Genomic DNA, 24,122 nt, shown 5'->3' on the forward strand with positions numbered 1-24,122 from the left:
CGCAAACAAATGCACACAAAATTGGGCTTCACCGAATGCTTTAAGGCTCAAACACAGGAAGAAACAGTTTCCTTACTCAGTATTTGCAGCCACTTTACCCAAGACAGCACTAGCTCTTTCTTAGATCTCTCATGGCCAAGCTGTATGTGCCTTTTTGTGTATAAATGGCTTTTATTGGCCTTCTCTTTCTGCTTCTGTGGTATTTTCTTGCTGAGAGTCACTCACACTTCCAAAACCTGTGTTGCCATGTCCCTCCTCCACCCCATCCCCGCTACTCTTCCTTTCAGCATCTGAGTTATTCCCCTTCGCTCTTCCCAACAGCAAGTCATGAGGAGCTCACAAGAGACACTGCGTCCTCAGTCGCAGTTTGGGTGGCTGGAGTGAGCATCTGCCCTACCAAATAAATGTTGCACTTGCAGAGAAAATTCCGTGCTGACCTGGAGCACACGCAGCAAGCTCAGCAAGGGCACTGAGAAATTTTGGTGCCCTCTCAGAATTTTCTGCTGGTTAGGTGTAAATGTTCAAGGGCTTAACATCCGATTAAGTTTGGGTGGACTTTTGTGGACAACAAAAAGTAAATGTATTTGAAAATGCAGAGGCATGAGCTAATTAGCACAATACAACCTTTATTACAGCACTAAAAGCCTACGGGGCTCATTATCACCACATGAACCTCCTTCTCAGAGGACCCCCACTCTGTCTGTAACAATGTGCTACTTTGATGTGTTCCCTGAACAAAGACGAAGGCCCTGATGTTGAGGGCGAAACGCGAGGAGTGATGTTCTGTGGCGGTTTAAGGAAGGAAATGAGGAGGCACACTGTGACCCATTGAAGCTGCTGGGGAATCCAGGCGAGGAAATTTGAAATTACCCTAAGAGGGATTTGGTGAGAACTGGGGGATTAACCCCAAACCCAGTAGGATCTTTAACGGTCACAAATAGCCAAGCCCTTAGTTTTATTTGCCTCCCTGCAGCACTACACCCAGCAGCACACAGCACCTGGGTCACCAAGCTCACTTTGTGAGCTGCTTCATGGCATGGCCGTGAAAAGGAGCTCTGTCCTCATGTTCTCATCCCCTGCTGTACATGCCTGCTCTGACCCCACAGTGACCCAGACCAACAGGGAAAATATACCTTTTTGGGGGACTACTTTTCAGCCAGTTTAGCTGAAAACTAACTGCGGCAGGAGTGACCCAGCTGGCAGCAGCCAGTTGGAGTTCGACCCAGCCGTACTGTAAAAATCACAGCACTGGGTGGGAAATCTAGCTTTGCTGGCTGTGCCGAAGTAAGACACTCTTCCTGAGTAGCTGGGTGAGGCAGGCAGACCAACACTTCATTACAGAGCTGACAAGAGAAAGCAGTAATTACATGAAGACGAGATCTATTACCTGACCGTTGTTGTAAGATGGATCTAAGGTGTCATGTGGAGCGAGGCAGTCCATTAATTTTCCATTCCGCCGGCAGCCCAGGTGCACCAGATCTCGGCAATGAGCATGGCAGGTGTATCTGCAATCTGAAAGAGGCACAGAGACAGACCAAAAAAGTGTTTAGAGATAAAGTTGCTGCAGGCAGAACCTAGGAGCAAGGCACATCCTCATTTGCTACATGACCTCAGATAAACTACCACCTCTCGACTGAATCTCCCCATCCGCACGTAAAGATAATAATAGTTACATATTACTGGAGATGTAAATTCACTGGAGCGAAGGTGACAGTGCAGCACACCTCAGTGTCACACTGATGCAGCTGCAGTGATGCAGTCCGCTAGTTCAGTCAGGGCTGCCTTGGTGAGATGTTTTTGTCAAAAATCCATGCCACATATTAGGTATTAAATGCTGTAATATAAGCTCGAAAGGGGCTGTTCTCAGAAAAGACTCAAGATTTATGATTTTCAGATAAAAACTTTGATGCAAGTACAATCACTATTACATGGTTTTACGTGTTTTAAGCTTAGGTTCTCTTAAGGATATGAGCATGAATATTGGAAATGGAATGAGAAGCTTATCAGAAGCCGTAATTAACCTGCTAAATCACAAAGTTGCCTTCAGCAACAAGTCAGAAATTTCACTTGCTGGCTAGCAAAATCAACTAAGATGGCTATTAGAAACGTAAATTCACGATAACAGAGGCAGATGGCCTCATCTCTAGTAAGAAATCAGATGACTCATACGGCCTCTAAACTCAGAGAGAGAATCACTTTAACAGTATTTGCAAAAACAGCCTATATTTGCTCTGAAGCCTCGTTGCGTTTGCTGTTTTTCTATGTCAGTTGGGCAGAGTTCATGATACCACCTTTGTCTAGCACTGACTATCAGTTTCTACTTTTAGATTTTAAATTGTTTATGATTTTGCCAAAGAGCAACCACTTGTACTTCAAGTTTCCATGCTGGGGAACATCATGTTGTTTGTTTTAGAACATTTCAGCTAAAACAAATCAGCCATTTCTAAGAATGACTTTTGGAAGAAATGCTTTCATTGTCCCTAACTAAACTACTCTTAAAAATAATTTTTTTTGTTACAAAGCTTTACACTTCCCTGATTTATAGCAAAAGCTGATTTCTGAATGGGCTTTTTTTGTTCCCTTATCAGCCTCTCAAAAATCTCAGTTTCCCTTACGTTTGATTAGATTCTCATTACAGTTCCTGAAGGATAAATTCTTCAAGGTTCACATTTCCAATCAATACTCGCACTAAGGCAAGATTAAATACATCTTATTTGCCACAAAGTCTGCCAATACAAAATCAACCAGCCAAAACTTTTCCAGTACCAGTGACCCAGCAGAGTGAGTTCATCCTGGATCAGATAACTGGGATGTTTCTGACCTAAACGAGACTGACTATATCACAATAGTATATCTCAAGTCACACTCCTCTTGGCACACCAGCAAATAGCCTCCAGCTAATTACAGGGCAAGAAGGACCCTGTTGCAGTATAAATCAAACCACTGCAAAAATACTAATTCTCTAAAATCACCGTTGTATTTAATGCAGAATTTGGAAAACAGGAAGCGAAATAGGCAGAAGACCACAGAGGGAAAAAAGGATGGTTAAGGCAGCTGCATGGTGCCCAGGAGAAACGGTAGCTGTCCCTGCACCATTGTGCGATGCTGGCAAGTCATGCCAGACCTTCCGCAGTTGCTGCCGAATTTCTATTTCTCCTGGGTGCCACGTTTGTGCTAGTTCATCCGATCTCCAGGGAACACGGAACGTTCAACCACAACCACAAACAAAGTCAGGCAGAACCGTGCTTTTAGCTCAAACGAGGTTTTTCCGGGGCTCTGTTTTATGATTATGCAGCTGGGAATATTTTTCAGACAACTCACGCACCTCACAAAGGACTTCTGGAAGCAAAAGGACACCCATGTTTGCGGAGCCCTTGGAGGGAAGAGAGTGATTTTGTATTTAGGAAGGGATCCCATAAGACACAGTTGAAAAGCTTCACCCACACCTGACAGGATTAAGTAAAATTCAGAGTTTATGTTCATCGGGTGAGGGAGTGGGGCAGCTCCAAGGAAAAACTGGGATGGGAGGACTTCATTAAAAATGACATTGTAATGCATAAGCAACAGAAGGTCAAATGAAAGTAATACCTGAATTTCTAATTTTTCTTCATTTCTGAGTTCTTAACTCTGCACGTTGAGTTATCTTAAGAAAAAACGCTTGTGTGATTGCACAGTTTGTCTACCTTTCTATCCTTCCCCTGCAATTCCAAGACAGCCAACCAATTTCAACCACAGTCTAAAAGCTAATTAAGTTCATGCGACTTTTATGAAAATTATCTCCGGAGTAAAGGAGGGAGACCCAAACTAATACCCATGCTCTGGGCAAGGCAAGGAAAACTCATTTGTTCTGCCATTGTCTGGCAATGTCTGAACAACCAGTTACTAAACACATCCCCTCCGTGGTGAGGAGGTTATGGGGAATGGGGCATAAATTTGTAGGAAACGAGGCTTCACTAATTCCCCAACTTCCTATGACTACGCAAACATATATACCAAGCATGCACCAATTCTAAAGACGCATTTTCACAAATAATATCAGGAAAAAATCTGTTAGCTAAACAGTGTTCTGAAACAGGACTACTAATGAAGTTAGGAAACATTATCTCTCCATGCTATTTTGTTTGTCATTTATATTCATTTTAATTTGCGAGTCCGTAATGTCATTTGTAAGACAAGCCCATAATTTCTGCCTGGCTATAATAGGCATAATTGCAAAAAATGTAAAAGCTTCATCTCTGAAACTTTTTCAAACATAAACTAGATTTTAACATACTGATTATAAATTTGATGAGAAAGACAAGAAAAAAGGATGACTTTTTCCTGGAACGGTAATACTTAAACCTTTTTTCCTATGTGTTTTTGCTTTATACACTTTATTTTAGTCCATTCATGGGATACTATGTTTCACAAAGGTCCAGGTAGCATCAAATTTAAAAATAGTATCTTTTTCTGGTAATACTTTACTGGCCCACGCCCAAAATTCCCATGAGTTCAAAAAGTAGCCATTATTCTGGGAAGACTGTTTTGGTCATCAGATTGCGGATTGCCATATTATTTCTGCTCGGAAAGCAATCAGAACCAGCTGTTCTTTCTTGATGTGGTCTGAAATGACCGCTGTCCTTTGAATTCAAAGATCTGGGGGCTTTAACTGGGCACAGTTGATTAAAGCATTCATTGACATTTAGAAAAGCTAACAGGTTTATTTCACTAACGCTGAGACTGTCGTGTACACTGAGGTTATTTATGCAAGTGATGCATCAATGCACACTGAATATGCATAATTGTCCTGCATCGTTAGGAAATGCAAAGTATGTATTTATTAAGCATACAAATACTATCCTTTAAAAGTTGCATTGTCAGCTATTGAGACATAACGTAACACCTTATTATTTATGATTCTATTGCAACAATGGCTTGACTAGAGTAATAGAAAAAAATAACTTAGCAAATTTTACAATTACATGAAATCAAGGCTACTCCTATCCTGCCTTCAGACTTGAACGCATTCATTTTACATGAATAGTCCCTACCTGATGCTTGGGTTTTCTTCACCCGAAACTTGATTTTGCCTGATAGCTTGTAAATAGCTGTTCCCATAACTGATTTGCTGCAGGGCAGCACAGCAGAAAGCGAGCGAGTGACCAGGCAGGCAACCCAACAGATGCTCCAACATCAGACCCTAGTAATTGAGCATTACTGAATCAGGCAGCGGGAGACAGAGGCTCAACAGCAAAGTCTCTCTACCTTGCTGTGGTCTGCCCAGCCTAGGAAATGTGCATGTTCATTTCTGTGCTGGCCCAGACAAATTTAACTTCCAAACACATATGCAAAATGCCATGTTGAGCCTGAGCAACTGAAGCACACGGCAAGTTCAAAGCCAAATTTGCATTTATGTTTGCATCATTTATCAACCGCAGTAAGGTTGAAGAAGTCTAATAAGAAGGCACGAGGAAGGTATATGACACGGTCCTGCTACTGTGCGTGTGAGGAAGTTAGCAAGTAAAATCATCTCTACTCGAGGGCTTCTGGCTTGGTTCCCAGCAATCAGAAGAGAGATTATTGCTGTGCTTGCTCTATGGAAAGTATGCCTGTAAAGCTTCTTGGAAAAATATTCAAACTACGTAAGGTGCTTAATACTTTAATTCTTAATCTATTTTCAGCCAGCAGGTCACAAAAGGAAGGAGAATGAAGTTCAGCAATATTTCTCCTGCAAGGCTGAATTGCATCATATTTCTACAATACATTGATATCGAAATCTCACATTTTGGTTTGTACTTAATATATGTTGCATTGTTCTCCTTTTTGCTGATCCTCAAACGTTTACATTCTATTTTGATGCTAAAGTTGCTACCAAGTTCTTTTTTAGCTGTTTCACTAGAAGCTGTAATGGAAGGAGAAACCTACTTGGATAAACAGCCTTCAGAAAGTGTTAAACACAGCTTCTTGGGGCTGGAGCTCTCCTGGAACATTGGTTTTATCTCTGTGCAATTCCCTTTATTTCTGATTATTTGTTTATTTATTAGTCTCACTTAACATCAGTCTGAGATTAAAATAAAGTTCACTGTAACCATATGTCCCAATTAGTGAGTCATGGGTGATTTGTAAGGGATCACAATCATTACAGATGAGACAGACTTTCCGAGCTCCTTATGGCCATCCTTTTCCCCGAGGGATCTCTGTGCTCATTTTGTGCTCTTTCCCCACGGTGGAGCTGGGCAAGGCTTAGGTCAGGTTGTAGTCCAGCGAAGCCCACATCTTCCAAACCCCTGTAAAGCTGTGGCTATCCACAAGTACCACTTTGCCACTGCAGGTCTCCTGATCTGCTGTTTCTTTATAAACTCTGCTTTCAACAGGTACGCAGGCCATGGACATGGCCATGACCATTGGCCATGAGGCCCTATATGGGACACACGCTTCCCATAGAGAGGATCCTCTATCATTTTCCCAGACACAGAAAGAGCATATAACTGGCTTAACTTGCTTCCTAGGGAAATGCTCCAAGAAGCCTGCTACAAGAATCTCTAAAGACAGTGAAACCATCTTGCTACCAGAGTGGCACTGGGCAGGCTGAGTTAGACCAGAAGATGTAACCAGATGTGCCTTCTCCTTCAAGCAGATGAGCACTGTTCGCTGGAAAGCAGGTGTTCTCTCTCGTTCAATTCCTGCTTTCTACAGCCGTTGCAACCCACTTGAGAAAATTATTGCGTAAGCACGGATAGAAAGAGCAAAGGATGAAGACTTTCAAAGTGCTGGTGCTAAAGGTAGGCTTCCAGATTTACAATTTAAACACCCACACAGACTTGGAGTCATCATCAGAGGCAGTGACGCTCACTGCTTACAGAGCCCTCAAAAGAAATTTTGGATGCTCAATGTCTTGGACAAATGAAGCCATTATTAGGCAAGTGCCATGGTTGGAAAGTTGCAGCCACTGCGTCAAAGTTTCTGTCACTTGTTCCCTTGTGCACTGCAGAGCACGGGGAAGCTTCAAAATCAACCTCAGCTTCTTTTCTTATGCAAATGCATGAACGGCCATGGATAAGCCACAGTAGGTGAAGTATCCCTATTCATCCTTTTCTTGCAAAATAATAATAAAGAACAGAATATCTGATATAATGCTTTTCAGAAATGCAAGTGATGTTGACTCTTAGAGAAGCACTGCACCAAACTCTAAAGATTATTAACATTCGTAGCACTTTGGTATCAAAAGGATGGTAGACTTGTAAAGCGGAAGAAAGAGCACAGAAATCCATGGTGCTTTGAACAGGAATGCAAAAGTAGCAAACTAAAGTGGAAGGACATCAGCTGACAGAATAGCCTTCATTGTATAAATGCATTTTTTTTCCTCAGTTTTGTTAAAATCCTTATATTGTTTTCACACAGATGGCAAATATAATTTGTATTACAATCTTCAATTAGTAAAAAACAAACAAAAGCCTCTCAAACACTCATCTATCACTACATCTAATAAATTCACATATTTTACAAGCTAAATAACAGCCTATAAAATGTTAGTTGTGACAAAACCCTAAAATTGAAGCTAAAAATCAAATTAATATAATTACAGATAGGTGGTTTATCAAGAAGAGTTAAACTGTGATCTACCAGTGACTTTAAAGAACTGCAACTTTGTTAATAATAGTCCCTGAAAAGTCATCAAATTATATACTACTTTTTATGTTTAATACTGATTTAGTGAACAGAATAATTTTGAACAGATAAAGTCATACTGAAAAACTAAAATGAGACCAGTTATTGACTGTGCCAATACCGTCCCTGATGAAAGAGGATGTACTGGGTACAGGAGCAGGTTTTATATTACAGTATAAATTGAAGGCAGACATGACACTTTAAAACATGGTCAGTTCAATTGGTTTCTGTGAGGAGAAAAAGTTACACACCTACATATGACACAAAAGGTACCTCCAAGTTTAAATGACTATTCGGAAATAGTGGTATTTCTGCAAATTCATATCTGAGACTGTTGTTTGACTTCGATCTTTCTGACTTCAGATCAACAGAAATATGAATTACTCTGGATCCTGAGTAGAGAATCAGAATTTCAAGGCTCCTCTTCAGAAGAGCAGGAGATTGCTAAGAAGACACTTGAAGTTTGGTTCCCATCCTGTAGTCCCACAAAGCCAAAAAGGGCACCTCTGGAAGTTTTTGTGCTCTTGAATGCCAAAACATGATTGATATATGTACACGCTGACTTTTCCACATCCAGAGGACATTACATTTGCAAAGCAGGAGGGTGCGATCAGCCTTTTGGTGAGAAGATAAGAAAACTTTCTTGAGTGAATCACTGACTGAGAACTCCAGGGAGGTCCGAAGGAGAAGATGAGGTATAAAAATCAGCAACCTCCATGAGCCTGGGACCATCTACTGTCCCTGCTGCCTGGGAACACAGGGACCACATCTCTGATCACATGCACCAGATAGTAAATAATTGGTTAATAAATGAATTCAGCTTCCCAACTGCAAAACATGGAATGACAGGCATTTTAAATCAAATAGCCTAAACCAGATTTTTTTCAGTTTCTGCCACTGATAGCTTTATAAACCTCTACAATCCTGTAGTCCATTTTGGAGCTTTTAAATACTTAATTTTGTATGAGCTTCTCTGAACCTGGTTTGCACTAGAGGGTTTTCTAGATAACTGGTAAACACCAAGACACACACGTTCTGTGGACATGGTCATCCTTAGCCGGGGGTTAGTGAGATAGGGTCACTAGGAGTGACACACTAGGACAGCTCGCCAGCCTACCCGGAGTGGAAGGAGACATTGCCATCTAGCTGCATGCTGAAGAACTGGGATGTAGGAGTTTGCACGGATGAAGCATCTCTGAATGACCACTGTTAGCCAGGTAAGCCTGCTGGCAGCCGCCACAGATAAGGTCCCTGACTGCTGAGGGAGGATTGTCCGCTCTTCGTGCCCGTGACTGTAAAAGCCATGTGTGAGAAAGGGTTCATGCCTACCTTCAGCTACTAAAATCTGCCATGGCTCTCAGATGCTTAAATGTCGCTGAGCACCTGGCCCTAAGTGACGTAGGAACATAAATCCCATTGATTTACTCTGGAGCTATTAAAGAATTAAAGTCAATTTAATCTGTTTGTAAAGCTCATTTGTATTTTTATCAACATGACGACAGTCTCAGGTCTTCTGCCTCCTTCCAAGTGCTTGCCAAGAGGCTCCAGCTAGGACTTGTCACAGGAGACTCTTGCATAAACCTGGGATCCTATACAACCAGCCTATAAACAGACCAATGCTCCTGAAAACTCCTACACCTCTCTTGGGCAGATAATGCTCTGCGTGCAGTCCTGTTTACAGTCACCACTCCCGCAGAAACAGAACACCCAGCATCTGCCAGACCACCCTGAAATAATCACAAAATCTGTTTGCAAACAAGGCTGAAAACAATTACTTTGTTCAATCAAGGTAAGGGTTAAAACATAAATTTGCAATAGTGCAAGCACTTCAAAAAGCACAAGACAAGAAAATACTTGTCTAGATTATATTTACTTCTCTCAATCTCCTTTATCTGTTTCAGTGTCACCGCTAGCTGGAGAGCCGGGCCGTGTCCCCTCCTGAGGTGAACCCAGGGCTACCGGGCTTTTGGGGGCTCTTAGGTCCACCTGTTTCTGGGAGGGCGACTGAGGGGTACAGGGCTGAGCTCTCCTTCCCCAGCCTGAAACGCCTCTTCCCTGTCAGGGCTCCCCTGGAGTTAACTGGGCACGGAAACACCACTCAGTAATGCCAGCACGTGAAGGAGAGGAAATATCTCATTTCTCCTTCCTCCTTAGGTCCTCTTGATATACGCACATCCACGGCATCCTTTAGTTAGTTTAACTTCCAGGCTACAGCTCTAAGCTGATTCTGCTTGTACAGCCTTCTGAAAAAACGGCCTGAGTTGCAATGCACACCTTGAGAAACATGCTCCTCCGGCTGATAATGTTCCTTCTGCCCTGAGCTTCGGGACCAAACATGAAATGATTCACGTCATTTGGATTCATGATGTCATGCAACCGGGAAAGGGGGGCTTCAATCAAGCAAGCTTCTCCTCCCCATGTACCTGGCTGGTTTTCTGAGGTCCTCTTCTAGAGACAGCCACACTCTGCCAAAAACCTTAAGATAACCTTAGATTTAGTCGATTTTTTAAACACCCTGTAGCACTGCAATTCCTACTATCTTCCAAAGCTCTACACATGAGAACCGCAAGGCCTGGTAAGACTTGACCTGTTAATAAATGCAAAGACCAGTAAATCATATCCACGCTTTGCAGCAAAAGTGAAGGTAACGACCAGGCGCTCGGCTCCTGCTAGCACCTTTCCAGACATGATCTCAGAGACATAACTGCTTGCCCCAGCCAGCAGACAAAGCCTCCAGCTCCTACCTCTCGATGCCAGATCAGGGTGGGGAGGCCGAATTCCTCTGTGCAGAAACTTCAAGCAAGGGGTTAGAGACAAACCTCAGCAGATATCTTGATGTATCACCTTGTTTGTCCTTTCATGACAGACTTCAGAGAGCGCTTTTGTACTGCTGACATAGCAATCCACACACCCACATCCAGGATCACGGGCGAAAACGCCAGTGAGAATCTGGTGGACCTGGAGAGTGGCAGGCTTTACCGATCACACGTGGCAGTGACAAAACCAAGGTACCACAAAGGAGCTGTATTTCTTCTTCAGTTCAAGAGCACAAGGATTACATTTCTGGAACAGAAAATAAACCTTATTCTCTGTTCCTGATGTTAACAAACTGCAGTGAAGTTATGCCATAAAAAGAAAAAAAGTGCCCTGTAGATAAAATCCTAGATTTGACCTGCAACTTACAATAATTTATTTACATTTGATTTCCTGTAGAACCAGTAATTCTTCCTTTTATGCTTATTTGTGTAAGAACACAGTAGTTGTCAGGTATCTGTTGTCAGTTGCGTCCAGCTCTGGAGCCCCCAACATAGGAAAGACATGGACCTGTTTGAGTGGGTCCAGAGGAGGGCCACAAAGATGATTAGAGGGCTGGAGCATCTCTCCTAAGAAGACATGCTGAGAGAGTTGGGGTTGTTCAGCCTGGAGAAGAGAGGGCTCTGGGGAGCCCTTATTGCAGCCAGGCAGTACCTAAAGACGGCCTACAGGAGAGCTGGGGAAGGACTTTTTACAACGGCATATAGTGATAGGACGAAGAAGAATGGATTTAAGCTGGAAGAGGGTAGACTTAGATGAGATATTAGGAAGAAATTTTTCACTGTGAGGGTGGTGAGGCACTGGAACAGGTTGCGCGGAGACATTGTGGAAGCTCTATCCCTGGAGGTGTTCAAGGCCAGGCTGGATGGGGCTTTGAGCAACCTGGTCTAGTGGGAGGTGTCCCTGCCCATGGCAGGGGAGATGGAACTAGATGATCTTCAAGGTCCCTTCCAACCTAAACCATTCTATGATTCTATGATCTCTACGGATCTACGGAGTGGCTACAATGGTAAAATAGGAGCTACAGCCCCTTTCCTCTGACAAATCTGCCCACTGGCATTTGGACCTTAACTACCAACCTAATCCACCCAACACAGTGCATTCTACCAATCGCTTAAAAGCAGCCCAGGTTGTCTTTAAATGAAACTAAGTTTTCATATGGAAACCACAAAATGCAGCAGCCCAGAGTGTGTGCTGAATTCCTGAGCTCCAAGGGAACAGAGCCTGAACAAGGATGGGGACATGGGTGCACCAGCTCCTCACACCTGGTTTTCCTTTTGTGGCAGCTTCAGAAAGTGCATTTGAAATCCACCTTTGACAGAATTAAAAGCATCAAATTTTACATTTAGTAAACACCTGTCTTGCAAACACATGGCTGCATACACTCCGGCACTGCAAATATGAGGGAAAGTAACAGAAGAATTTCTGTCTAAAAAGTCCAAAATTGGTCCAAAGTATTTATGCCGTTCCACTATGTGTCACTTGCTCTGACTGTTAGCATCTTTCCAACATTAAAAACCTAAACAAATGGGGAGAAAAACCCTTCCACGTAAAAAAAAAAAAAAAGAAAAAGTGAGCTTTCTCTTCTGTATGCAAACCCAACCGATGATACTGCTTTTTAAACGCGTTTACTCTAGTGCCCTCTATTGCTGAACCCCCACAACAGACAGCACAAAGTTAACTCAAAAATCAGCACTTTCTTTTGGTTTTCCTGTAGAAGAAACCTGATCAAAAAGTAAGAACTGGAAAGAAAAGTACAGTTTAGGTCTAGCCACTTGCGCTGCTGAGGAGCTGTGAGTTCCTGACCAGACCTGATTTAATAAACTCCCTCTTCTTGCTGGAATTAATAGTGGACAAGAGGTATGACTTTCAGTTCATGGAGGAGATGGATTATAGAAAAGCGGTCCTGAGAGCTCCTGATCTACCTGCTTTACCTGGCCACAACATTAGGAGTTCATTCTGAATCGCTGCGAAGGATTGATGACCACTCTATTAGGGAAGATAAAACCAGCAATCGTACCCTAGCAGCACAGAAGCCAGACCTTTAGCTGGCAGATCACATGAAATTGAAAAACTTGAACTTTCTGCCAAGCAAAACCTCCAGTCTGTTATGTTTAAATGTGAGATGAGAAAAAAGTTGCATCAAACCCATCAACTTAAATGAAGCTTAATACAAAATAATTGTGCTTGTGCAGAATATTCTATATCGATGATCTGGAATGCTGAGTACAGCTCAGTTCTGAGGATGCTTTTGCATGCTGCATCCGAGCTCCGTCTATGTTTACATATCAGGCTCTAATGTTACACTATCTCTTTAAACCAGGTAATTCCATGCTACTAATTTATTAATGCTCCTCTTCATAAATGACCAATCCACGGCTTTCATTTCAGATGTTATAGGTCATCATTCCCACCCTAATTGTGGACCCTGAAGCAGATATATTGGGGAGGTGCTTAGCTTAATGCACACAGTTGGTCGTCTTCTTTTCTTTGTCTCAGCTTCCTACGAGCTCCCAGGGCAGCAAAGAGATGCAGTGGAGAGAAAGAGCACCTTCCAACAGCTACTGTTTGACAATGGCAACGGAAAGAAAAAATGTGGCCGCAGAAGAACCGAAGAACCGAAAGTAAAATTAAATCTTCCAGAGTACTTCAGAAGAACAAGCCCACAATAGGCATAGTACTAGCAATTCCTGGTGGTACTGACATCTCCCACGTGTTGTGGACATTCGCTTTGGTAATCCTGACCCAAGCAGCAATTGGGTCTGTGAGATGAAGTTTAGTCTCTGAACAGATTTTTTTTTCTTGCATTTGTTACAGGCTTATGAAAATCTAACTAACTCTCCAGGTCCAAATTAGGATTTTCCTTTGGAAGAGAGGCAGAGTAGGCAAAGAGATTTGTCTTGTCTCATTTAAAACTGGTAGAGCAAAAGAAAAAGGAATTTAGTGGGATGCCACATTCGCCTCATCTAATTATCTGAGAAATACAATAAAACAACACATGATGCAATTTGCAAAAGCCACATGACTGTTAAGAGCTCTGAATGATAACCACTATAGAGAAAAACATACCATGGATTATCTGAACACCAAGAGAACGCATCTCCCTTGGAAAAATACAGACTCACAAACAACAGAAAAACTGAACAGTTATTTAATGGGTAGAGAATTACACAGAAATCAACAATAGTGAGAGAGGCTTTCATATTCCCTAGCATTTATCAGTATTGCACTTGAAAAAGACAAGATGGATTGGGTTAGACCAAAGATCCATCTAGGCCAGCAGCCCGTCTTGGGAAGAGTCTGCCAGCAGATGCTTACCAAACACATATGAGAAAAAAAAGTGAATTTTGAGTGATATTTCTCCCTTACGCCTTTCTACTCTCTGGCAATCTGCAACTTAAACCAAACAAATGAGCCAGAGGCTGTATCTGTGTCTTTTTATTTAATATCCCTTGATGGCTCTTTCCTCCATGAATTTATCTAATCTATTCTTGAATGTATTTATACTCCTAGTCTCCTAAACATCCTCTCTCAGTCAGTTCCACAACTGAATTACATGCATGCGTATGCATGTGAAAGAGTAGTTTGTTTTAAGCCCCTTTGTTTGGCCATTTCATGGCACGGCCCTGACTTTTACGCTATGAGAAATGGTAAATAACTATGTGGTTTTCAGTTCTCCACGCTGCTCTTATTAGTACAGAAGCATATTCTCCTGCACCTGCCTCTTACCAAGCGGAAAAGCCCTGGTCTGTAGGAGTTTACTAATCTCTTTGAGAATCCAAAATCTTCTCTTGTATCTTCAAATACTACTATACCCTTTTTAAGAGAGCGGGGTGACCAAACGGCTTCATATGACATATGGGCACAGCACAGTTTTCTGGGTTTTCACTTTATTTCTTCCCTAATACTTCCATATATTCAGTTCCCTTTTAGTTTGAACATTGAGAAGAGTCTCTTTAGAGAGCCATCCACATGATTAATCCTGGTTTCCAAGTGATAAAAGCTAAATTAGAAGCCACTGCTCTATATGTGCAGTCAGCAGATCCTGGCATAGCCTCCTCTAGAACTACGTAAGTGCATTTTAATGCAAACCATACAAGAAAAATCAAATAAATACATAGCTAAAATTAAAAGAGATAGGAAAAGCACATATAAAGATGTTTTTGAAAAGGAAACTAGAAACTAAAATCATGCTTTCACAACACAAAGCATCTTTAAATGGCACACTTCCATTAATTATCTGCGTATTCTCAAATGAGCATTGGACACAGGCTATTAAATGATGATTAAGAACATTCAAATCAAATGAGATCACATGTCCTAAGTAGATGAACACATATGAACTGAAAGGACTGCACCCATCCTAATGCAGGCAGAAAACCTGTGTGTATGGTCTGATGGTAAAAGGCCATAACCTCCTACCTGCTTCCAAACTGCTGCAGTATCCCACCCATCTCCAGCACTATATAAATCATAGCCATGAACTAGATGTTCAGGAAATAAACAGATGCAGCAGTCTGAAAAAGTTGGCTCAGCAGTCTTGGCTACCCACCCCAGCAGCTCCCAGCGAGACGTGACCTTGTGTTGCTGGATCCATGCTCCAGAACGGCCACCTGCAGTCATAAGCACACCTTGTCTGCTACCACATTAAGTTTCAATATAACTGATTTGCATTCAAGCTGGTTTCCACTGAGACAATGTCCTTCTGCTCCCTCTCCCAAACACAGCTAATTAATCCTTCAAATGATACTCTCTTGGAGGCAACCATCTTGTCCACCCAGGTGAGCTTGAACACTCCAGAGCCACAGTTCCCAAATGCCCCTACACTCCACTTATCCTGTGTTTGGCCAAAACTCTCTCCATCATTCCCAGAGATGGACGCTGTCCTTCTGAATCCCCCTCTGCAAGCCCTCGCTTGGCCTGATGTATCCATCACACCACAGAGGATTGCTCCTATGCACAACACAGCTGATGAGCAGAAGAGAACTGGGGCCCTCAGGGAACTGTGGGGACGGTCAGGTGAACTGTTTTTGACTAAGAACACAGGAGACCCACAGGTGCTCACTGGCCCATGGCAAGTATCTGGGCAGGAGACATGGACCTGACTATGGGGACTGTAGAGGTGTGACACGCCACTGGCCTGAGGGAGCAGGCGAGGCAGTGGTTTCACCAACTGGGTTTTGACAGAACACAGAAATACAGTGACATTACCTGTTCATTAATTTCCCAACTACGTAGTCTCACAAATGCTAGGTATGCTACCTCGACATAATACCCAAACTACTCCCAGAACAGCCTGATTAGAGAGGTCACATCAGGACACAGGTGCTTACAGCGTAAGTCATCATATGTTAGCTGACCAAATATTAAAATAAGAAATAAATTCACAAATATTTTAAACTAAGCCATTCTAAATTGATGTATCACACTAAAATTATGTTCTCCCTTCCCATCTGTGTTACAGATTTATTTTGTCAGCTGGATCTATTTTGGAGAGAGAGTTCAAAGGTTGACTTTTCTCTTTGTCTGGTCAATTAAACCTTTATATGCGAATTCTTTTAGGAGGCAGCAAGTCTAAGGGATATCACCACACCTCTGTACAGGCTTCCATTTATTTTGCATAACACGTATTCTTACATAAACGTGATTTTATAGTGAATACTTGACCATTCTGACCAAAAGCCCTTCAAACTCAGTAAGAATACTCTACTAACTTTGACATTAGAGAAGGACTAAAAGGGTAACACGCTAGAGCAGAAAAGTCACAAAAAATCCCAACCAACAGCACAGGGTAAAAATCAACTTCAGCCTGTGTGAAATACAGTTAGTTTAAGATGTTGTCAATAAATTCGCACTTTCTGCCCTCTGAAAAAGCCTTCCAACGTACCCAGTAGGACAGTAGCTCAGACTGATGAGACCCCTCCCCAGCCAAGAGCTGAGAACAAAGAGAACAAAGCTCTTCATGAACCAGTAGGATTTGGCAAGAAACATGACTATGCAAAATTAGCCACCTCAGACTGACTTCGTTTACTGTATTTCTTTATTTATTATAATGGCTTCAGGGCAAGCAGGGTTTGCCACCGGGCCAGTTTTGTCAAAGTGAAAAAAAAAAAAAAAAGACGGCAAGCATTGTGCTTTTCATGTTTTCCACAGGATACTATGGGATGCTTTTCTGAAAAGGTCTCAAATCTGTTTTACTCCTGTATAAGCCTGAAAAATATCATAAAGGTTTACATCAATGCAGATCATAAGATCACCTCTGCCAGGGGTGGGCATGAGTTGCTTCGGAAGAAACTGCAAGAAACAGTAACAGTCGCGAGGTCTGAGCCACAAAATTATCTCAAACTAATCCCTAATTGTTAAAAATTAGCTTAAACCCTGATGCAAGAAGATTTACGTCTCTTTCACAGCTTTTCTTGTAGCTTCAGTTGTCATAATATTGAATATTCTTATTCTTCCAGACCCTCTTTAAATCTTGTTACATTCCTGACCTCAGCAGCATCCTCTGGTAATGAGTGCTACAATTTAATTAAATGCTGAATAATAAAAAAAAAAAAATTCCTTTAATCTACTTTACATTTGTCACCGTTCACCTTATTCCTCTGCTATAAGACAAAGAAAATAGGAGTTACTTGTCTATTCTGATTTTTTTGGTCATTGCTTTCTATAGTCTTATCATGGCTCTCTATGATAATTTTTTCTAATTCCTTTGTGTTTCAATACCCCACCCTGTATATATGTACTTTATCATGATAAAACTTCTAGTCAGATGTGTCAACACAAATTCTATGAGGATGTTGCAGAAAAAAATCCAAATAGATTTCAAAGAAAAAAAAGGGCTCCAGAACCCTAAGTACTACATCCCTCAGTTTAAGCCTCTTATAAAATTTTATGTACCCTTGATTAAACTTAATGCACTTAAAACACTATCAGCTACATTTAGTATATTCTGAACCATGTCTAAGATATTTTTTTAGTCCTTCAGTAAGTAATTTAATCAAGACCAGTTACTGAAGAGCACCCTCAAATTTTCTTCCTTCTTTTAGACCTTAGAAAGGAGCGTGTTAGCTGTAGGCAATAGTCTGTCGCCAACAATCCCAAAGTACCCATCCAAGGACAGGCTGGAAAACCACGGATTTTTAGGAACAACCACCTAATTATGCTTTGATAGCTCTTTCTAAAATTGCATCAGATGCAACTTTCTGAACACAGTGACCTACAACAGTACTAAGCTCACTGTCATACTTTAAAACCAATTTTGTGCTTCGGCAGATTTTGTTTCTGGGTCGGGCAGAGAGGACAAGGCGTCCTGAGACACAGAGTGCCAGAAGCAGAACGAAAGCAACAAGTCTGAGGGTACTATGCAGAGGCACAGTGCCCGTCTCTCGGTTCAAATAATGTATGACATCACACAAAATCTATGACAAAGCATTTTAGAGAATGTAATCTCTGCTCTTCCTAGCACATCCAAATCATGAAAGTTTCTCTTTTGTTGTTGTTAAAACATTAATCTATTTGTTAAAGCACAAGTGGCTAAAAACTATCAGTACATATTATTGAAAGCTTTAATTATCAGCTGGGTTATTCATCTGCGGAACAAGCCTAGCGATGCAGAATTGTTCTGCCGTCTCATCCTTGCTGACCCAACGAAAAAAGTCTGCTAGTCCCCCTACTAGAGCAAAACCTAGCAGAGAGACAGAGGCAGAGACAAAGAAGTTGAAAACTCTAGTATGCTGGAGGCAAGGATAAATCTCTTTGTGTACCAAGATACCTACATGGTCAGTACCACTCAGACTAGGCTTATGTGTTGGAGAACTTGTGTACCAAGGTACCTACATGGTCAGTACCGCTCAGACTAGGCTTATGTGTTGGAGAACTCGCTCAGAAGGACAGAAGGGCAACTTGGTTAAGAGTTAACCAAAATGTGTTTTTTTCAGAGTTAAGGAAGGATGTGAGTAATTTGGTAATTCCTCAAGAACCCAAGGAAAATTCTGGCCACTCAAGAAAAAGGCAGAAATGTTCATGGACTCCAATGTAGCTAAGGTTTCACACCACTTGCTGGCTTTGTAAAGACTAAACAGGAATTGTCTGTGCAAACAAGAGCAGCATCCCCTCCCCTGTGAGAGGAACACCAGGGCTGCAGCTTCCAGTTTATTACAGATGTACTCGATGAGATTGGCTTCTGTAAAATTATGAGAAGTTTGAGTTGAATTTTCACACTGAGCTTTTTTCCGCTTGGATGCAATCTTGTACTAAAATGTCGCATTTCCACCGAATCCACAATTTTGTGATAATCATCTCATTGTACAGGTAGAAAAGGACATGCAGGGTGCTTCTGACACTATTCACAAATTCAGTTTAAAAGAGATGTTAATACATACTTTAAAATGAGGGTAGAAAGGCAAATCTTATTCAAACCACTAGATGTAGAGGGAAATGAAAGAAAAACCATGAAAAGTATTATTTTCAAAGCACTCAGAGTTCACATTGTTTCTTGTTACAAGTCATGGAGGCAATTATTCTTTTGTAGTCCTGAGGGAAAAGGTAACTGACATGTAAACGTTTTCACACGTGTGTAACTCAGCTAGCAATTAAAGCCCTCAGTAACATTTATTGATACTTTTTAGTCTACTTTTTAGCCTACTTTTAAAGCCAGATCATTCATTTAGAAGTGACCTGATGTGTTATGAGGACTCAAGATAATCTGATGTATTAGGAAGACTTGAGATTACCAATATTCAAACAGAGCTTAATTAAAGCTCTAGTTTTAGTCAAAGGAAGTTTTGCCACAGAATTCAGTAAGCTGAGATTTCTCCCTGGACATTGGAAACCTGTGGACTCCTTCACTTGGGAAGAAGTCACATGTCATTTAGACAGGTGGCCCAACAACGTTTCTGTGACAGGTTTCAGATGGTCCAACTTGTCCTTCCCCTCTCAGCTTCACGAATCTGTTATTTGAAGTACAACACTAAATTGCTCAGCTGCAGAACGGACCCAAATCCCATCCCATACAAATGGAAATTTGGTATTGATGTTATAATACTTGCAGAACTGACAAGTTCACCACTTCAGTCAAAACAGTCCTCATCAAAAGAAAGCTGGCCTTGTATAATTAGTCCTGTAATAAGAAAAGAATGAACTCAGCTTCGGCACTGCATGTTCCTCCAACACCCCTGAGAATATACCTCAGCCCCAGCTTTAACAGACCACTCCAGAGGGACACAACAGCCTTTGGGCTTTCAGGGTGTTTATGAAAATGTTAATCTGAGAGACGCAACTGCTTCTCCACCAGGACTGGACAAGGATCAGAGCACCGACTTCTCGTTAGGAGCAATGCCTTTTACTAACTGGTGAGCTGAGCGGTGCTGCATTTCAGCTGATAAAATGGAAACGAAGGACAGTGCATCACTGCTCAACACAAATAAGCCCTCTCTAAGCTGCTCACTGCTTTGTGTGAACACTGGTACAATGAGTTAAGGTCTTTGGTCAATTCTGTCTTCACACAGCCTTCTAGATCAATAAACAGATTATGGCAATTCCAAATAGTTTTCTGGCAGGTATCTGAGCTCCTATATACATACCTAAGGGAGAAACAAGGTCTACAAAAACAAGATATCAAATATCACTGACATTAATATTAGGATGAATAAATTATACAGCTGCATGAAAATTCTTCATCTGAGCAAGCCTAATGAACCTTCTATTGCATTTCCAAAATATTTTTACAGTTTTGCCTGATGAGCCTCAGAGAACGGAAAAATGCAAACAATGCTGGCCTGGAAAAGTTACCCAGCTGAACAGAAATAAATTATTTTTCCTTTTGAATTTCTTTTTAGCAGGAAAAAATGTCTTAAGAAACATAGCAGCAGGCTTACCGGCAGACTTCCAGAGAAGTTTTACTGTCCTCCTCCTCGAACTGCTCAACGACTTAGGAAACCAGTAAAAAAAACGTGCTAACCTCCTGATGGTTTTGTGCAAGTCCTTTCTTATTGCCATAGCTGAAAGGGTCCCCCAGCTACACCAGGAACAACAGCCACATGTATCCAGGCGGAGAGAGGAAAGCCCATGAATACCCACAGAGAGTGCGCTCGATCTGAGCTCAGCGTCAGCCAGCGCGTCTCAGGACCACCTGTTAGTCCTAAATCCCCTCCCTCTCCGTCACTCCGCTCCGAGCCCTCCAGACCTCCCTCTTCATTACAAGAAGCAGCTATATTAATAGATGCTTTGGCTAAAGAAAGACCAATGCTTCGGGGTCTTAACCTGGTACTGTGTTTCCAGTGATGTTAAAACAAGATATGTTTTCCAGAGAAAGGTTTTGAAGGGCTCATTTGTTCATCCCTAGCTACCTTTTCTAGGGGGTAAACAAATAAACTCCAAAACCGACAGGGACAAGTCCCCTTTCAAAAGCCCTTAATTTAAATCAACAGGATTTTCTCTAGAGAGAGTGTTTCTCAAAGACCTGCTTATGAAAGTTCTTAGCAGTACATTTAACAGACATTTCTATAGATACACAGGGCGCTAAAAATACAACTTTTACTCTTGACGGATCTTAAGGCAAATGTAAGAGTCAAATCATTCACTGCCACTACTTAAGAATCGAGCATCTATCAACATATTGTGCCACAGTTTACTTAGCAATCGAGCATCTATCAACATATTGCTACCCAAAGATATTAACAGTATCTCAGTACTTAGACTACACATGCTTCAAACACGATACATGTTAAATTGTAAATCTAGAGATGCTATGACCTAAAATATGCTCCCCCTAACAGTTATCACAAATTCCAGCATACACTTTTTAACAGCAAGACTAGTTAACCATTTCCCAAGCTTAGTATTATTTCCTCGACTATGTCCCAAGTTTCTCTTCAGCTTCTCACATTTTATTTGATTTTATTTTTCTTCTGCTAGATCTGGATGGTAGAAAACACTGAAAACCAAGACTAATGTCATTAGGAAACAAAGATCCTTTTATATCAACCTTTAAACTACAGAAAGTAAGGGCTTTGTTACACCAGCCACGTTCACAGCACGCAGTTAATAACTCTGCCAGAATTCACACTATATTTTTCTATGCTAAAATATGTGAAATATTTAACCCCATTTTATACATTCAACATTTTTAACATCCTCCTACTTCTCGGGACCAAGTTAGACAGGTTGCATTTCCTTTGGTCAATGTGTCTCTTGAAAACAAATAAGCATTTCCATTTATACTGTATCTGCCACAATTCTTCAGCCGGTGTCAATGAAAGAGCAGAAGGCAGGGCTCAGGCTGCCAGACTTGCCTCTTGTTTGGGCTCCACCCCATCATACCAGTAGGAATTTAGTAGCAAAGTGACAGTTTTAGCACAAGTAGGAGGTCTGCTACCCAAGTCAGCGCAGACAAGGAGCAGAGTTAAAGGCCCAACAGCTAACTTGCTTCTTTCAGGTTTTGAATGTTTAAGAGCATCTGCCAAATACCGAATCAAACTGACTTTTTTTTTTCCTGAAATTTATACATATAAAAATTCAATGACAATCAAAGTGGCATAAAAAAAACCCCCATACTATTTCACACCATAAGTGAATATATGTTAAGATGACTAGTTTTATAATTTGAAAAAGAATTCATAGATATGTACTATCTTTAGCAGGACACGAAGGGCACAGGAAATTTTTTTTTCACGTAAACAGAAAATGCTGATACAGGGTTTTTTTGTTATACTGGTATTTTATGAGGTTTAAAAAAATACTCAGTATAACACACCGGAATATAACAATATAAAGAGGTAAACTGACTTTGCTGATGGGGATAACAAACCTGTGGGGGTTTACACCTTACAGTGTTTAGTGCCTTACTGGAACAAAAAATAGGCAAGAGCATACAGTGTTGCATATTACTTTAAGGCAAGCAGAACTCATTCTATACAAAGGAAGGCGGTTGGATGAATCTGACAATTACGCTACGCAACAAACCAGCCAATGCAGATGAGGACATGGACCTGAATCCAAGCTGAACTGAAGAGCAGCGGTAGTTAGCCTTGCAATAATTTCGTGACTACTCCATCACTTCACACTTCTAGGCTCTAGTGAGGCCAAAATGTAGAGCTAATGGGTGACAGCTCACGGATGAGGGCTCGGTGGTGATGGCAGGGGTTCATCTCAACCTGGGCTGTTAGCTTTACAACAGGGACCACTGTGCCCCGCACCGCACCGCACCGCTGTCAGCCTGCATCAGCTGCATCAGCTGCATCAGCTGAAAAAGCTGGGCTGGGGAGAGCCCACACAGCCCTGCCTGAGACAACTCCCACTGCTCACGTTACACCGAAGCATTACCAAAATTAAGAATCCACTCTGTTAAAAAGGTACTACACGGGGCTACATGTGTGCCTTTCAATCTACCTTGACGAAGAGACAGCGCACGGAGATGCTTTCCAAGGAGGCCAGAAGGACCTGAAATGTGCGCAGAGTCATGCTCTTGATCCTTGCCTCCCTTTAAGGGGAAAAAAAAAAAAAAAAAAAAAGCCGTGGAAGGCTTTTTCCTGCAGCAGATTTCAACCCCCAGGTCATTCTCTGCTCATCTAAGCAGCGCGCTGGAGGAGGGGAGGGAATGACTGCTGCCGCCATCCCACCTGCCTGGGAAGGTTGGTGAGCAGCTGTCCCCTCTGCTATGGGGGCAGCCTCCGACCTCCTACCTCCCTGCGTGGTGCAAAGGTCAGATCTCAGCTCCGCGGAGGGCAGAAGCGGCACCACGCAGACTCCATGTGTGTGGTGCCCCCCCCACATGCTCTCCATCCGTGGACTGGGACGCGTGGTAAGTCACCACCTTGGCAGGAGAGCTGGGCACGACGCACTGCCTTCAGCATCTGCCCCACAACCAAAGGGGTTTCCTCGTGGAAACCTGTGCACACCGGTTGGAAAGCAAAGGGGTGCTCGTGAAACATCCAGCAGTTTGGACATGTCACTGTCCACCCTGACCAACAGAGCCGGGCAGAGCAGCTCTGAACAGAGCTACACAAGGAGCCCATGGTCGCCTTACCATAGCCATCCCATGCCTGCTGCTGGAGCTGAGAAAACTAAAAAACCACCCCAAACACACCCTTGCTGTTACATAAAATACTTTTAACTGATGAACTGCAAACAACCAGTGGTGTCTGACCGGGAACATTCGCTTGGAGTTTGCTGAGTTTAAATAGTTTTAAAGCAAATTCTTTGCTGGTAAGCATTTGTCTGAGCAACACAGCAGTACTGAGATACCATAAAAATGAAGCCTGACAATGAGGAGGAGCACAGGCAGTGGTACCTGCTGAGGGGCGAATGCCGCGTTTTCTCTGCTCAGGGGCAGGAAAGCATCTTTCCTCAGCGACGAGTTACTTCCATTTCCACTCCTGCCAGCTCTCAGGTAGCAAATGACTGGGATGAGCAAAGCATTTCATGGCTTTGACTTACCTGGAATTTCTCCATGCGGTCTGGTTGCAGGAACAAAGATGCCCACACATCCATTCACAGTGGGAATTGTGTGTAGGAAACACTAAACATGTTAAGGAATACCTGCTTGCCCGCATTAGCAAGCATCCCTATTAGCTGGGCTCAAAATGAGTTTTTGCTTTCTTTGTAGGGACAATAATGTACTTGGAAAACAAGGTGGTGTCTTTCCAACCTGTCACAGTGTGGGT

At 42.1% G+C, this 24,122-nt stretch overlaps 1 protein-coding gene across 1 annotated transcript in view; it reads right to left on the bottom strand.

Annotated features, from left to right (window-relative positions):
* RASSF3 (Ras association (RalGDS/AF-6) domain family member 3) overlaps positions 1-23,910 on the bottom strand; it is a 100,728-nt gene extending 76,818 nt beyond the window's left edge. Inside the window, exons 1-3 of the mRNA XM_009887843.1 lie at positions 23,896-23,910; positions 22,849-22,939; positions 1,388-1,512 (exon numbers count right to left, since the gene is read on the bottom strand). Coding sequence (XP_009886145.1) covers positions 1,388-1,512; positions 22,849-22,939; positions 23,896-23,910 — 231 coding nt within the window. The remainder of the gene's footprint in view (positions 1-1,387; positions 1,513-22,848; positions 22,940-23,895) is intronic.
* Between the last annotated feature and the right edge of the window lie 212 nt (positions 23,911-24,122).

The sequence above is a fragment of the Charadrius vociferus genome, unplaced genomic scaffold (genome assembly GCF_000708025.1).
Source record: "Charadrius vociferus isolate BGI_N301 unplaced genomic scaffold, ASM70802v2 scaffold125, whole genome shotgun sequence".
NCBI lineage: Eukaryota > Metazoa > Chordata > Aves > Charadriiformes > Charadriidae > Charadrius > Charadrius vociferus.